The following is a 16,668-nucleotide window of genomic DNA, read 5'->3' as shown; positions in this document are numbered from 1 at the left end:
AAATGGATCAAAGAGTGACTATTTCTAAGCATTCCAACTTTTAAAAGACACATAAAAAAGAAAAAAAAACGGTAGTAGTATTGATTTGGGGTCTCTTGGCAAGATTTTTCAAACAGAAACTTTACATATAAGGAACATTCATGATAAAGTTACATTGTATCATAATTGAATAAATAACTGAAGCAGTTGAATAAGAAATGTGCTATTGTAATTATATCTCTGGAAGATATAGGAACTTAATCTCCAAATTAATATTTCAGAAGAAATATGGAGTTGAAAATTTGGCCATTGTATGAGTGGATTAATAGTGATAAGACTTCTTAAATGATCTAATTCTTGACCTAGAAGGAAGATCTCATTACTTTTCAATATTCTAATTAAGACCAGGAGCAGATATAAGAATGAGATGACTTTTACCACCAGCTTTTTCAGAATCCCATCACGTCTTCTAAAGAATAACCCTGGTAACAAAAAGCGGCCGCAACGGGAGAACTCACCAGCCGGTCCAAGCTTGTGCCTGCAGCAGTGGTTGGTCTTTCCTCAGGATTGTAAGGCCTGAACCGTGTATTAAAATTTTCGGGAGCTGAGCGAGCAGATCTGAGGGCTGGAGCAGGTTTGGGTTGGCCACATCCCTGAAAGACCTGGAAGAACCATCGAAAGGTTACGAAAGTTATACGGTGAGTTTCTTCCTAAGATTATGACGCCAAAGCATTCAGTGCACTGGCTTCCACATTTTTCATGGAACTCTTACCTCCAAAAAAACTCTGATCTTGAAACTTAAACAAATACAAGCACCAATGAAACAGAATTACTCCGTCAGACACAGAGTGACTGACTTATGGCCTGACTCTTATTTTCTACGTATACAGTCAATCCTCATTATTTACAGATTCCGTTTTTGTGAATTTGCCTACATTTGACCCTCTCCGTATCCATGGGTTTCGCATCTGCAAATTTAAACAAACTCGGATCAAATTTGATTTTGAGATCTGCGGGGGCTCCTGGAACTAATCACCTGCAGATACCGAGGGAAGATTGTATTCACTAAAATTAATTTGTAATCCCCAAATCAATACTCGAAACACTTCTGCAGACATGGGGAGAGCGGCAAAGTGCATGTTCACAGCTGCAACAAGGAGAAGCTGTGCCTTCTTGCTTCGGCTCTCAAGCTGTAAACGCATGTCTCTTTGGTGGTCTATTTAGTGCCACATTTTTTCCATACTTCTGTGTTCTACTTGGTGATTTCCCAGTATAAAACAGCCCGCGGCCGTAGGGCTAAAGTGCTGTCTAGCGTTCCTAAGGCTGTGATGTGCCTTTCGGAGAAAACTGTGCGTTAGATAAACTTAATTCAGGCATGGGTTACAGTGTACTTGGCTGTGAGTTCAATGTTAACGTATCAACAATACGTATCAAGTAAGGTGTCGTTCAGGAGAGACACGCCTAAAACAAGGTTATGGATATGTGACTAAACGCTTGCAGGAACCTAACCCTGTATTTCTAGTAGGAGCAACGGTTCAGTATTTGCTAATTCAGGGTTTGCGGCGACTCATAGAACACAGCTATGCAAATAATGAGAATGGACTGTATTAAAAGTAGGAATTGTAATAGTTACCTCATAGGATGATTTCAGGATTAAAGGAATTATGTCCCAGACATTTTCATGTACTTGAATTTGGCATTCAAGAAACATTCGTTTGGGATTCTTGTTACTGTGACAAATGTATTTCACGTATGGCATATAAGGCCAATAACTTGAGCGTCTCCTCTTTGAGTAATGAAAACCTCTAATAGAGGAATTCTTTGAAAACACTCTCTTGAGCAATGATGTGGAAATAGGACAAGCAAATGTGGATAATTTCTCTATAATGACAGTTTCCTCTAATTTTGTTGTTGACAGCTGTTCATGACACAATTAGGGCTGCCAGGGGAAATCAAACATTCTATTGTAATGATCTCAGGGACCAAGCTGCTAGTTCTTTTCCACAGTGGTTTTACTCAGGGTGGTGTGGGGATACCTCCTTTGCCAGTTTTAGAAGATTCGCACTCTCTGCTAGTTATCAAGAGATAATCCTTTTGACAGAATTACAGGAAATCCAGTAACATTTTCAGGAAGTTTTTTTTTTTTTTTTTTGCGGTATGCGGCCCTCTCATTGTTGTGGCCTCTCCCGTTGCGGAGCACAGGCTCCGGACGCGCAGGCTCAGCGGCCATGTCTCACGGGCCCAGGCGCTTCGCGGCATGTGGGATCTTCCCGGACCGGGGCACGAACCCGTGTCCCCTGCATCGGCAGGCGGACGCTCAACCACTGCGCCACCAGGGAAGCCCCATTTTCCGGAAGTTTTGATGAAGTTCAACTTTGCGTTTCTTCCGTTTCTACACAGGAGATTATTCTACCCTGGATACTTCTTTCAGTAAACTTTTCGGGACTCTGTCATCCACTTCTTAAGGTACACGTGTGTGTTTGGAATGCATTCCTTCTGGTTTTGTTATTTGACTCTGTGTTGCTGAACTCCAAAACAAGCGTTTTTCATCAGGCATATTATGGGATTCCACTGAAGTACACAAGGGCTCCTGAGTGCCATTCCCAATGACAAATTCCATCCTGAGACACAATTCATTTAGTTTTACCACTACAGCTGATTTCTCCTTTGCTGTATTCAAAAGTTCTCCTTCCACTCAGCACTTTGCAAAGCGGGAGCACTTTGTTTTGGCATTCCTTGAGGTTGGCCTTAACACACTATTGATTCTTCTTCTCTCACACAATTTCTGAAGCCGATGGTGTAAACCAGTGTGATAAAGCTAGTGCGTCCCTTTCTGCCCACCACCTAAATCACCTCCCAGCGGCAAGGTCATTGCTGATGGAGGGCATTAGCATTTCCAAAGCTCCAGGGTTCGGTTGAGTGTGCTATTCTGGATTGCTTCGAAAATGACAGCTGACTTTAAAAAAGTATAAAGCCTAGGGCAAAACAATATTAATGGCTTTGCTGAGATTTCTTGAAGCTGGGCACACAGAAAGAGTTAACAGACCTTCTTAATTTGCCTTTTGGGAAGAACCTGGCTCACTGGCTTAAGTTAAATCAAAGGAACAAGAAATGCCCTGAAAGAATATTAGTGCCCCAGGGGAGATATTTCATTGTAACAAAAAACCTTACCAGTTGTATGATTTTTTTTGGGGGGGGGGAGAGTGTTAATTATAACTATAGAACATAGGTAAGTCAATATAGCTTTCTGCTTGTAGCTTTCTGTTCTCTATGTCAGGCTTGGGTTTAGAAGATGAGTTCACTGCAGAAATTGCTGGGTCTATGATCTATGATCCAAACTGAAGACGGAGACTTCTAATTACTATGGAAACGACACCTAACCCCATAATCAGATGGAGACAACACCTAACCCCATAATCAGATGGAGACCTTCACAGAAATCTGTCACAATATGTGAAGATATGAATCATGAAGGGCCTTCAGCACAGATTGTAGTATACCCTTAGAGAAAGGGAATTGTCTTAAGAGATAACCTTTAGTGTGGAAATGCAAAGCTTAGGGATCAAGAGCTGTTTTTCAGAAACTTACAAAACCTAAAAAAAAAAAAAAAAAACAGCACAAAGATACCAGAGCATCAGCATACCCTGTCTTTGTTCGGGAATGATTTAAAACACCTGTATGATTCTCATGTAGCGAATGTATCTTAAACAGCATATATCTGTCAAATAACTTAGATGACATGCAAAGTGAAAATTAATAATTTCATTTTCAATACGTGCAATCTGTTAGCTAGACAAAATATTTTTCAAACATGGGTTTCATGGGGCCGTTGACAGAAGGAATTCCCATGTAGAACATTTGGACTGTCTCGGACAATGTTTTTGAGCCTGCCATAGCAGCAGTATAGTTAGGCAAAGCTCTGGGCCTCCTGAGGTCCAGGGTTATATTCCTATAAAGGACCAGTTAGCCTTCTTCGGTCTGGGTGCCCCAATATTCTGTATTTTGAATAAGGGTAGAAACAGATGAGGAATAATGTGAGGGGGAAAGGTCTTAGTTTCAATGAGTCTGTAGATCAAGTTTCTCCCCCAGGGAGTGGTCAGGACTGCAGATACAGATTTAGATCATTAGCCTAAAGATGGTATTTAAAACCCTGAAACTGGCTGCACTCACCAAGGGCAGGTATGCAGACAGGTGATAGGAGGAGCTGAGAACAGCCCAGTGCCACGTCAGCATTCAGAGGACCTCCCTGAACCTTAGTTTCCTCCTCTGTCAAATGGGAATAATAATATTATTTACCACACAGATAGGCTATGATGATAAAATGCAATAATACCTAAGGCAGGAAAATAGAAGCCAGTGTTTGGAAAAGTAAGTGCTTGATAATAACTAGCTAATTATATCATTCTGCGATCGGTTCTTTCTAGTTCTGTTTTCTGAGTAAGGAGGTTTGAGGGGGAAAAATGTCTGGGCTGATGTTTCTTAAATGTCTTCCACAAAATATTATTTTCCGGGCTGTTAACAGCTGTTACATAAGCAATGGATTCCATGTGTCCAAGTTAAATGAGGTACCTTAGCAGGGCTTCATCAGGGTAACATGTGTTTTGACTCGTCAGAAGGAAGAAGCTCATTTGTAGTGTTTTCCAAAACTATCTGGCCAAGGGTTCTCCAGGAATTCTTACAAGGTGTTCCAGGGAACATAACAGGACACACTGGGAAGTCTGCTCTGATTAGCTAAGAGGAGAAGTGATTGAGATGTAACTACACTTACCTAGAGGTATTTGTGAAGCCACTCCCCACTCCACTACCTTTAACTCAAGAGAAGAAATATTATACAGGTCTTCTCTTTACAACAGAACTTACTGGAGGATATGGCTTCAGGCTAAGTCACCTTGTCGTGGAACAAATCATTAGCTCTGCTCCTTGAAAAAATAGAATCAGTACTACCTCCTGCCTGGCTCCCTCCAAGGAACATTGAAAAGGATAATTAGATAATTTGGAAAATTATTTGGAAGTCCCAGTGTAGACAAATGCTACAGAGGTACAAAGAAATTATCCTTCCCACCTAGCAGACTCGCAAAACCTGTAGATTTCGGGAATATCTAGCTTGGGAATCCTCTCTCTTAAGAGGATTACTAAGATAACGTCTCTGAAGTATGTTGGCATTCTGAGATGAAAGAAGCCGACCTTAAAGATAGAAAGTGCTGAAAGAAGAGACATTCTATTGTTTGGAGAAACAAGAAGGAGAGGGGGTGTGGTGAGGACAGGTTGGAGTGCTGTCTCAGGTTTCCAAGTACAAGCATTATTTCTTTAAGAACATCGCAGCATCTTAACAGATTTCCTTAAAATAAATAACACAGTGTGCACTTCTTCAGAGGCATCCAAGCTTTTACCTCCCTGTCCCCTTTACGTTCTGCAGGTTGATTATACATTCACCGAAGTCATTACTGGCAATCTGAGAAGCAACGGCTTCTCAGTTTCTACTCAATGGGTTTTTATTCTGGTGGGAAAGATGTTGCTATTCCCATACATCATTTTGAAATTTGCAAACAAAACTCTAATCTTGTATAGTAGTAGGGGTGACAGTTTATGCTACCTAGATTTAACTGGACTTGATGTTTTGAGAGTGATGTTTTATTTACTTATTAGATTCTAATTTACATTAGAGTGTTAATGAGTGAACTGTTTGCTAGATGACCACTTGGGGAATTCAAATCTATCCCATTTGTTCCCAAGGAAACAGAAGCTATCACATCTGATGGGCTCTACATATATTTTGTCCAAGCATGGCCACTTCTTTCACGAGAGCCAAGTATAATAGGAGGGTGACCAATAAGGGTCTAAAAGCTTGGAGTCCTGCTTTCCATCCTTCTCCTTACACCTGTGTGGCGCAGGGGTACTATGTTGTCCCCAAATCTCAAGGCTGTTGTGAAGGTAAAATAATATGATACGTAGAAGAGACACTGAAGCAATGAGGTAAAAAGATGTACTATTACTTTACTGACGTAATCTATAATCAAACAGGACAATAACAGGTAACAAATCAAATCTAGGGACTATGCAGAGTGATGCGTGAATAAGATCTATGAAGAATAAGACCTTATACGTTTTGTTCACCATTGTATCCCAGAATCTGTAAGAGTTCCTAGCACACAGTATGTGTTTAAAAAATCAGAAATGAAAGATTACAAGTAAAATTGTTAGTTATAATTTCTGCCTTTTGCAAACATTTATTGAAGTCAATTAGGAGGTAGATTTCTGTAATGAGAAAGACAGGAAAGGAAAGAGAAATAATACTTATTGAGTGTCTATGATGGACCAGACTCAGGGCTACGTGTTTCATACACGTATCTCAGCAGTCAGTTATCTCAAAATCAAAGTTGAACCCTTCTTCCTTAGGCTTCAGAAAATACAGTGAATTATCCATCCATATTAAAAAAAAAAAAGATATCTCCTATACTCCACTTACTGTGCCAACTTAAGGCAAAACCAAATCACCAACTTGGTTTAACTGATAACTAGAACCCAAAAATCCGGTTTCTTTCTTTCTTTTTTTTTTTTTTTTTTTGCCGTACGCGGGCCTCTCACTGTCGTGGCCTCTCCCGTTGCGCAGCACAGGCTCCGGACGCGCAGGCGCAGCGGCCATGGCTCACGGGCCCAGCCCCCTCGCGGCATGTGGGATCTTCCCGGACCAGGGCACGAACCCGTGTCCCCTGAATGGACAGGCGGACTCTCAACCACTGCGCCACCAGGGAAGCCCCCGGTTTCTTTCTTTTTTTTTTTTTTTTAATTGAAGTATAGCTGCTTTATAATGTGCCAATCTCTGCTGTACAGCAAAGTGACTCAGTTTTACACATATATACATTCTTTTTTAAAATATTCTTTTCCATAATGGTTTATCCCAGGAGATATAGTTCCCTGTCTTACACAGCAGGACCTTGTTGTTTAGAAAAGCTGGTTTCTTGCTCATCTGATAATAGCTACTTGCTGTGCGTGATGGGACAATTAGAGAGCAGAAGACTTTGTGTATAAAATAGGCTTGGTTCTGTTGGTAGGCGAGCTGAGAGCAAGTCTTCTGGAGAGAAGTGGCTGCTTCCCGATCTCCCCATCCTGTAAAAAGCAGCAGAGCCTGCACACAGTTGTATCCCAGCCCAGTTACTCATCATCTAGGTTCAGCTCAGAGCTGGGGGCCTGTTCTCAAAGCGGAAGTGAAACGTGAAGACTGAAATGGGTGTCAAGGGTGCGTCCACATATCCTCATTCAACAGATGCAGGTAAGTTAAAATATTAAAAAACGCCTTTCATTAGAAGTAGTAGCAAGGAGAGCTCCATCATCACCATGACACAAGATTAAACTAGACACCCCAGAGCCTCATTTTTGCACATTTTTTTCTGGTTCCTAACAACAAGCTGCTAATATCCTAAGAAGTGTTTTCCTGAATATAAAAAAACATTTTAATAATGACTTCTTTCTTTAGATATAAAATCATTACACTCATCATACATTTTAAAAATCAGCATTTTTTATTTTATGTTTTTACTTTTATTAGTGTGCCAATTTTCCTGATGGATTGCCTTTCAAGAAAACAGGCTTTCATCCTGTGACTCCGAACAATCTCTCTTCTTCTCTCTCTTCTTTCCTCTTCCCTTCCCTCTCCCCCTACTTCCTCTCTCCATCTCTTCCTCTCTTTTTCTTTGCTCTCTGATTCCTGCTTTTGTTTCCTTAAAGATCGATTACAGTGGTCCTCTGGCCAAGCTCTCTAGCAAACTCAAAGTCCCTGGATGGGTCCAGGATTCTGTGTAGAGAATTCTGGGTTGGACTGAATCAAGTCAAGTTAGCACTTTCGGTTTTGGCTACTTTGCATTCATTGGCTTCAGTTTTCAAAACCCAGTGATTGTGTCGGTTTCAAGGTTTTAAACATGCATAGGCATGCAGCTTGCTTCCAGAAAAATCTGTCAGATGGGTTGCATACTTCCTAAAATCGTTTCTTCAATAAAAGCAAATTCCTTCCATTTGCTGGAGAAGATGATTTTTTTCCCCCGGAAGGTTCTGCATTCCTTCCACAGCAGAACACCTTGCTATTGCCTCCGAAATGGTGAGCAGGGAGGAGTGACAGGAGCTGAACAAAACATATTTTGAGTGTGGGGAGAAAAAAACCCTAACTCTGTTGGCCTCACTGAGTTGCTACTTCACATGCTCTTTGTTTACAAGGTTGAAAGCAATTCTTTAAGATCACTTTGCAGAATTTACATACATGTGTAAATTTCAACAGCCTGGCTCTGTATCATTCATTCAAACTACTATTCAACGAATCTTCATAGAGTGTTACTAAGGCCAGACTTAGGTGCTGGGGATGTGTCAACTGGACATGTCCCTGATCTCATGAGGGTTCTGACAAGAAATCAGGCAATTACAGTAGAATGTAGTAAATGCTATGGGAGCGCCCACAAGAGGCAGCTAACGCAGACTGGACAGTCAGGGAAAGCATGTCAGGAGAGCAGCAATGTGCTGGAACCGGCTCTTACTGGCTCACAAGACCACGTGTTAAATTTTCAGGAATTTTGCAAGCCAGTCATTAAACAGAGTGATTATTAAAAGTTAGATTGTATACACTTAAAATCATATAAATTATACTAAAATCAAAGGTAATATATACTGAAAATTCATTACTTCCTAATTATTTTACCATTATTTATGCTCCTGTGGTTATATATGCCAAGTATGCCAAGTGTACCCGTAAGGGGGAAAATGTTACATTGTGGACTGCTACTATGTTCAGTTGACATCATGTTGGTAGCTTGAAACTTACACCCCAGAAATTGGCAAACACTAAACTAGCATGTTTTTTGCACAGAGAGCTGGTTGTACAAACACTTCCCAGTATAACACTGAATCTTGCCAGGAAAGTGAAGAAATAGTTGGATTATGCCTGGTGAATGCTGTGTATTTGGGGTGGGGGAATGGGGAGGATAGAAAGAATGTTTCAGGATGGGGAACAACAGCACATGCAAAATCTTAGAGATGAGAAAGGATGCTTCTTCCAAGCAACAGAGCCCAGGCCATTTGTACGTCTGGTGCACACAGAGGTTCTCTCACCTCCTAGACGAAAACTTTTACTAGGACTCGTGCTCTGTTGCTGGTCTTATTCACCACCATGTCCACAGCGTCTAGCACTGGGCTCGGCAGATGATCGGTGCTCAACAGTTACCTGAATAATTTAAGGTGGGGAGAGTGGTGAGTGGTGGATCCAGAGGGGCAGGCCGAGGACTTCATCGTGCAGGAACGTGTCTGGGTTTCATTCAAATGGCAACGGGGAACCATGGAAAGATATCAAGCAGGGGAGTAATGTGAACACATTTGCATTTTCAGCAATCCCTCTGGCTACAGCGTGGGGAGTGGATTGGAGTAGGGGAAAGCCAGAGGCAGGGAATTAATTAGGAGGCTATAATCCATGTGCTGAGAAGATAAAATTAGGGGAGCCACTGTGGATGGATTCAAAAGAAATTTAGAATGACCGCTTAATGGGTTTCATTATGGATTGACTGTGAGGGCCAAGGGGATGGGGGGAGTTGAGGGGTCAGCTGGGTGTCTAGCTAGGACACAAGAGCTGGAGGGGGGTGGCGTTCTCTGGGATGGAGAAACCTGGGGAAGGAAGGGTTAATGGGAGGACAGTGAGCTTGGTTTTGGACAGGTGTGTCTGAGGTGGCGGGTGCCAGCGTGTAGCACACAGTTGGATAAACAGGTGTAATCAGGAGAGTAATCTGGGCTGGAGAGAGATTTGGGATGAAAACTCCTACCTTTGCTGTAGCCAACCCAGAAAATTGTGTCTGAGATGTTTCAAATTTTCTACACAAGAACTCTTTTCGTGACCTACCCCCGTGTTTTAAAAACATTTTGTTTAATTAACAGATTACATATATTAATAAAGAAATGATTGATTTTCAAAGGGCATCTCAGCTATTTGGCTGATATTTAAGATATATTCTGGGACGATAAGGAGGAAAAATAAAAGAGGGGAGTAAAATGTGTTAGAAGAAAAAGACCCATAGAAAGCCATATATAATTCCAAATTTTCTGGCAGAACGAGTTGCTATAAACTCACAGAGGTAACTCCTTCACACGTTTAACTACAGGCTGGCTGGGGTAATGACTCCATCAGGATCAAACCATACCGCATAGTCCCGAGTAGAAGGAAAGTGCTAAGAGTTGGGGATAACTGTGTATTTGTGAAACTGGTCAGAGGCCACTGAAGCTCCTCTAATGCAGTAGTCTGCTGCCCATGGCAAGCATGGCTCTAGGGAAGCAGTTTCTCCTCTGTCAAGGCAGGAGGAGGTTGGAAGAAGACTTTCTTTCAGGAAAGCAAGAGGGTATCTTGCTCTGCTTCTGAGAACACACTGAGTGTTAAAAAGTGAAGTGAGTTTCAATCACCTATTCTTGAGTAGACTTCATTAAATGTAATCTTCTCATTTTTGCCCTGAAGTTAAAATGAAAAAAAATCTTAAGATAAATTTTCAAAGGTTAGAGATAATCAGGAGTTTCTCTTTATAATCGAAAGGAGAAAAAACATTTTTTTAAAAAAAAACCTTTTACGTGGAAAGAAAGTTAAAACTATCTCGCTTTGGATGCACTTCCTATAAATGCATCACAAGCATTCTTTTTCAAACCTTCATTTCACTTTATAAGAAAAGGTGTCTTTTTCCCCACCTTGTATCTAGCATCTGAAAAACCTGGCTCTGTGGTCCAGTGATGTTAACACACAGGAAAGAAACAGATTCTGGTTTTCTGTAGAGAAATGAAGAAATCAAAGAATCAAAGATGTTTCAAGGTCACTGCTTCTTGGTGGAATATTATAAGTGAGAACTGGCGGGCGGAACAATAGCTTTGAAATTTGAATAAACAGAAAAAGTATTCTGAATCTAGAAGTCATTGAGAACTTGCTCTTTTCAAAACGAAAGAGGAAATAGAAACAGAACTCAAAGCTTTATAAAGTGAAGGGCCGTGTGCTTTTTTCTCAGAGATCAGGCAGAAGGGACGGAACCACTTGTCAAGGGAATAGGCCAATTAACCCCTTCATGTAAGAATAATGTGAGGTTAGGCTGAGGCCGCTGACATTCCTCTAAAACCCTTTGCTCTGCTGGCATTAGTGCCACCGATAGGCATGGACAAGAGTTGGGTTGCTGTCATCACCTCCATCCACTCCACTCTGCCCTCAAGCCCACTTTCCTCCAAAGGCCTTGCTGATGAGATGTTTATTCAGTGCCACGTGCTACGTCGTAGGCCATGCAGAAATATATGTCCCTTTCCAGGTGAGTCTCTGCCATTGAAAATAATGCCATGCGTGAGTGGATTCAAATGCAGGTGTGTGACTCTCAAATCTGCTCTTCTGATCTTAGATGCTAGTGACAAGCTGACAGACCATCATGGATGAGGCAAAACCCCAGAGTCAAAGCCCTTTAGAATTTACGTAGCATAGGCATTTTCCATAATAACAATGAAAATACTTAACTTGATGAGTAGTTTTGATTTGACAAATTCCACGCTAAGCATTTTACATGGATTATATCATTTTACCCTCAAACAACTTTATGAGTAGATACTACTAGCTTCCTCATTTTCAATGTGAGTTAACTGAGTTTGGACAGATAAGTAATTTGCCCCAACTCACACAACTAGTAAAAACCAGATCCCAGGGCTGTCTGACGTCAAAATCTGATCTTGCAACGTTTATGCTATTTTAAAGAATACAGGACGGATTTCAAGTATATTTTAAGGTATTTTCTATTCCTTATTGTTGAAGTCTTTCTGGCATTATACTTTCATGGTCTGAATTCAACTCGACAAAATGTATTGTCGCTTCCACGTGTAAAATGGCATGTTAGAATGGTTTTCTGTAGAATGTAAGAGTGAGTAAAATAACTTATAATTCTGGGAAGGAAAAGATAAGTATACAACGAATCATAACACAAGGAATAATGTGCCCACTGCCTTAAGAAGGGCACACATAACACAGGGGCTCAAAGAGAGGAACGGTAAATGCTATTGGAATAAAAATATACTTATTTGAACTAATTCTAATCAATGTTCTTATATCTGAAGGAAGATATTTTTTCCATGTGAACTCCCAGGATATTAGTTATACCTGAATGCTTTGAAAGGAAAAAGTTCCAGAGATAAGAAAAATATCTGAATGCTAGAAAAAGAAACCTAATCATTACCGAAGAGATAATGTTCATAAAGCTGTAAACTGATAGAGCTGGAAAGGGGACATTTGCATTAACCCCTCTCTTTACAGATGAGGAAACTAAGATCCATTAGCTAAAGGCAGAAATGATTACATTCTCCTTTCTGTTCTCTTAGCTTTTTTCATCTTCATCTGAGCTGTAGATTCGGAAAGAATTGTCTGGAGAAAATTAAGTAACCGAAGGCCATGCTGCTCTTCTGTAATGGGTTCTACCCTCGTCTGTAATAAGTATTAGTTGAATGGATGGTTTCAGTTGGAATTTAATAAGTCTCCCTTCTTAATTTAGATTATATCTGACAAACCAATCTTTTCCTGGATTAGGTTTGAAATTATTCCTAATACAGTTAAATTATATATAGTGAGATCAGTTTCATCTTCCCTGATAGGGTAGAAAGGAGATTATCAACACATCTGAAATTCACAGGGAGAGACACTCAGCAAGTTTAGTTCTCCTTTCCTTTGGAGAATTTTCTCAAACCTGCAAAGTTCAGAACTCCTTTGATTTGGGTGGTTAACAGAAGTGGTGGGATAATGAGGACCCTTTCCTGTCATTGATGAAGACTGTGAACTTGGTGAACGTAATACGCACTGGTTAGGGCTTGAAGAACTGACAACTTGTGTTTCTCTTCAGTAGGTTTCCCTACTGGTCAGAAACACTCATCACTAGTATCATGAATCAGCAGGCTTCAAGCAACAGTCTTCCCTTAGACGGCTGGTTCCTCCAATGCTGCACTACATCTGGTCCGTCTGGTGGGGAGATACATACTGAGGAAACAGTGGCTTGCTGGGAAAATCCTTTTCTTTGGATAAGACAGTTCTGGGCTGCAGTCCCAGCTCTGCCACTTTTTTTTTTTTTTTTTCTCTGCCACTTCTTAGTTGCCTGACTGCAGACAAGCAACTTAATCTCTCTAAATTTAACATTCTTTACTTATAAAATGAGGAAATGAATGCTTTACAAGATTGCAGTAGGATTTGAAATAAATATATAAGGCAGCTAAAAAGAGACTGATGCTTGGGCAGAGAATCTGTTTTGTCCTCTACTATATTCCTTGTGCCTGGTACATGAAGGCTATTTACTGAATGAAATATAGTAGGTACTCAACCAATGGTAACCGTGATGATTGTCATTGTTACTAAGTGATTGTGCAAAAAGAAACCAAGAAACATTTTAATATGTTATTGTCCCTAGTCTTAAAAATATGTATATAAATAATATTATATGTTAATATAATGATATATGTTATAAATTACATAATATATATAATATAATATTATATAAAGGACACACAAATCAAGAGTTTGAAATAAATGCCATAATGTTATTACGACAATATTGTAACTTGATTATACAACTTGGAATAGCCAATGTATTTTTTGAAAGGAATATCCGTGTGCCTTACCCTCAAACAGCTTAGCTGTGGGCTAAATGGGAAAGGAAGAAGGATGTGACTCTACCTATAAAAACAGATCTAAAATTTGAGCCTGAACACACAGGATGAGAATAGATCTCTTCATTAATCTGTAATCTCTGTAATTCAGGATCTCACTGATTAGGTACAAAAAACTAGCTGTTCCTACACCTGAAACTTACATAATATTGAACATCAACTATACCTCAATAGAAAAAATGAGCTGTTCCCTCCTATAGATATGGTGAGGACTGCTGCATTAGAGGAGAGGAATTTCATATCTGAAACTGATGTGTCCCTCTCTGCCTTCAGATAGAAGAAGGGAGAAAAAAGTAGACTTTTATATTTTGTACTATTAAAGCTCTAGGAAAGGTTGGAAGCAATGAATGATGAGGCTAATAAGAGAAATATTTCATTAGCATTTAGCATGGTGGGAAGTACTGGGTATAGTCATAAAGGGAATCAGAGAGAAAGACAGACAACTTGAATTCTCCTGGCTTTGCCGCCTCTGTTTCCTTACCATCTCAGGCAGGTTTTTACTGAAGGCTATTGAACTTTCTCTCTTTTTTTTTTGCTTTTTATTTTTTAACATCTTTATTGGAGTATAATTGCTTTACAATGCTGTGTTAGTTTCTGCTGTATAACAAAGTGAATCAGCTATATGTATACATATATCCCCGTATCTCCTCCCTCTTGCCTCTCCCTCCGGCCCTCCCTATTCTCTTAATACTTGATCTATTCAGTGAATGTTTACTAAATCCCACCCTTGTGTGGGATTGGCTCTGTAGGCACCTGCATCATTAAGATGCAGAGATGAGCAACGTGGGATCTGGAATCAGACACTCCTCTGTGTACTCCTTCAAATGCTATGAGACCTTTCTAAGCTCCTTAACTTTTCTAAGGCTTAGTTTCCATATTTGGAAGATAAGGGGGGAAGATCCATCTCATCACAAGCACTGTTATAAATATTACATAATATAAACCATGTAAAGCACAGTACAGTCCTGGCAGTAAGCGTTCAACCCATATGAGCTGGTAGTTATAAACACTGCTGCTTTTCTCAACGTGCCTCTGGGAATGACTTCCATCAGGAACTGCTGTAATAAGGTAAATGATTTTCCAAGGAGAAGTTGCCAATGGTATCCTGGAGTAAAAAGTCGTTTTAATTTGTGAGCTTCACAACCCTCAGGGTGTCTGGCCCCCCAATTAGGGAATAGCTTCTGGCCTCACCGGAAGCTCTGCTATCAGAAATTAACAAAGTCGCTGGTTAGGTGAATGCTCCAGGCAAAGTCTGCAAATCCAGAATTTCAAATTTGATAAAGACTGTTTATCAACAATGACTGAGGGCTCCTTGGCAAAAGGAAAAATTCAACCGTCCAGTTCTTAGCTAGAATGTAGATTTTAGACTTTAGTTCATGCATAATTTCATGGACGTGGCTTATGTGGAAAATGAAACTACATGTTTCCAAATTCCATTCCGTTGAAGAAATAAAACCTCTTTCAGAACATGTCCATTCCATCCGCAGATCCTGTTGGTGTTTCCTGCTAAAGTTATCCAAATTTCAACCCCCTAATTAACAACCTCTCCACCATACTAAAGGCTGGCTTTGGTCCTTTCTCCACACTGTCCCCTAGATGAGACCCTGGCTCCCATCCCTCTTTCCTACAGAGCTTAGCTGCCCTCCTCTCTCCCCTCGCTAAACTCACTCCATCTCCTTCTCTCTAGGTCAAGACTACCAAATACATTTCTTTCATTTTTATTTTGGTTTCTAGCTTAGTTGAGATTTTTGGTGCTACTGTTTTATGATCCTTCAGACTGTATCCTGTCATGAGTGTACTCTTACATGCCCTACATTATTTCTGTTCTTTCTTTCCTTTTCTTTCTTTCTTTCTTTCGGCTTGTGGGATCTCAGTTCCCTGAGCAGGGATCGAACCTGGGCCATGGCAGTGAAAACACCAAGTCCTAACCACTGGTCTGCCAGGGAATTTCCCATTATTTCTATTCTTGATTTAGATATTTCTTACAACGAAAGGTGTCTTTTTCAAAGTGCATGCCTTATTAACAGCCATAATATTATAATGTGGTTGGACAACTTCCATAAAACTGTCTCATCCGCATTCTGGTATGAAAGAGAGTCCATTTGACCTCTTAGAGAATTTTTAATAGAAAAAGTTGACTTGAACACGTATGCACACATACCAATGGAAAGCTCTGCTTCTAAGGACTGTGTGATGTTCTCAAACCACAGACACTTTTGTGTTTTCATGTCCTCTTCTCTAGGGCTGTTTTGAACATCAGTTACTATCGAGCCTGGTTACTCAAGCACTGCTGGGATATTTGGCCTCTCAAAACAACATTAATTGGTTTCTAGGCAATAGATTTGAGAGGGATAGATAACTGCTTTTCTTTCATGGGAAAGAAAGAAAATGGCTTTTCATGCAACTCCCAGATGTGCTATTTCCCCAATAGGTGATGGCACCTTGGAGCATACTTCTTTACACAGGCTAACCCAAGCTCACTAAAACCCGAAACTAGGCCTGTGAAACTCTCAGCCCATCTGTCTCCCAAGGAGAGAGAGAAAGGGGCCCAGGCCAGATTCCTTCTCACCCTACTTTCAGCCCAAAGCTAGTCTGATTCATACTCAGCCAAGGAGACCTAGTCAGATTCCATGGATTTATTTCTGCTCGGCAATTTCTCCCTACCACCTGTCTCCTTCTCTTTGATTATATGTGAAATCTTTTCCACAAAGGATTTTAAACATTGAAGAAAGCTAAACACGTAACTCTTTGCCTGACATATTTTTGTGTGAATGACTTTCAATTAAAATGCAGTCACTCCGTCATCAGGTTGAAAGGACTGATGCAGATTTGGTTAGTGTTTCAGGACAAGGAGACTGGTGAGAAGAACAGAAGGGCACTGTGTAGTCATCAGTGTGGATAAAAGGGGCGATGAAGGAAAAGGCCAGAGACTCACTGCAAACTTCTAAATTTTGCCTAAGGAAGGTCCTATTTATTCTCAGCTGGGTGGGGACAAATAAAAAT

General features: G+C 40.4%; 1 protein-coding gene across 1 annotated transcript in view; it reads right to left on the bottom strand.

The window, feature by feature from the left end:
- GPC6 (glypican 6) overlaps positions 1-16,668 on the bottom strand; it is a 1,061,298-nt gene that overhangs the window by 90,917 nt on the left and 953,713 nt on the right. The window contains exon 6 of the mRNA XM_024755297.1: positions 498-641. Within this exon, the coding sequence (XP_024611065.1) occupies positions 498-641 (144 nt within the window). The remainder of the gene's footprint in view (positions 1-497; positions 642-16,668) is intronic.

This window comes from Neophocaena asiaeorientalis, unplaced genomic scaffold, assembly GCF_003031525.2.
Source record: "Neophocaena asiaeorientalis asiaeorientalis breed wild unplaced genomic scaffold, Neophocaena_asiaeorientalis_V1.1 scaffold141, whole genome shotgun sequence".
NCBI lineage: Eukaryota > Metazoa > Chordata > Mammalia > Artiodactyla > Phocoenidae > Neophocaena > Neophocaena asiaeorientalis.
Note: the sequence above shows the minus strand (reverse complement) of the source record. Positions and strands in the feature narration are given on the sequence as shown.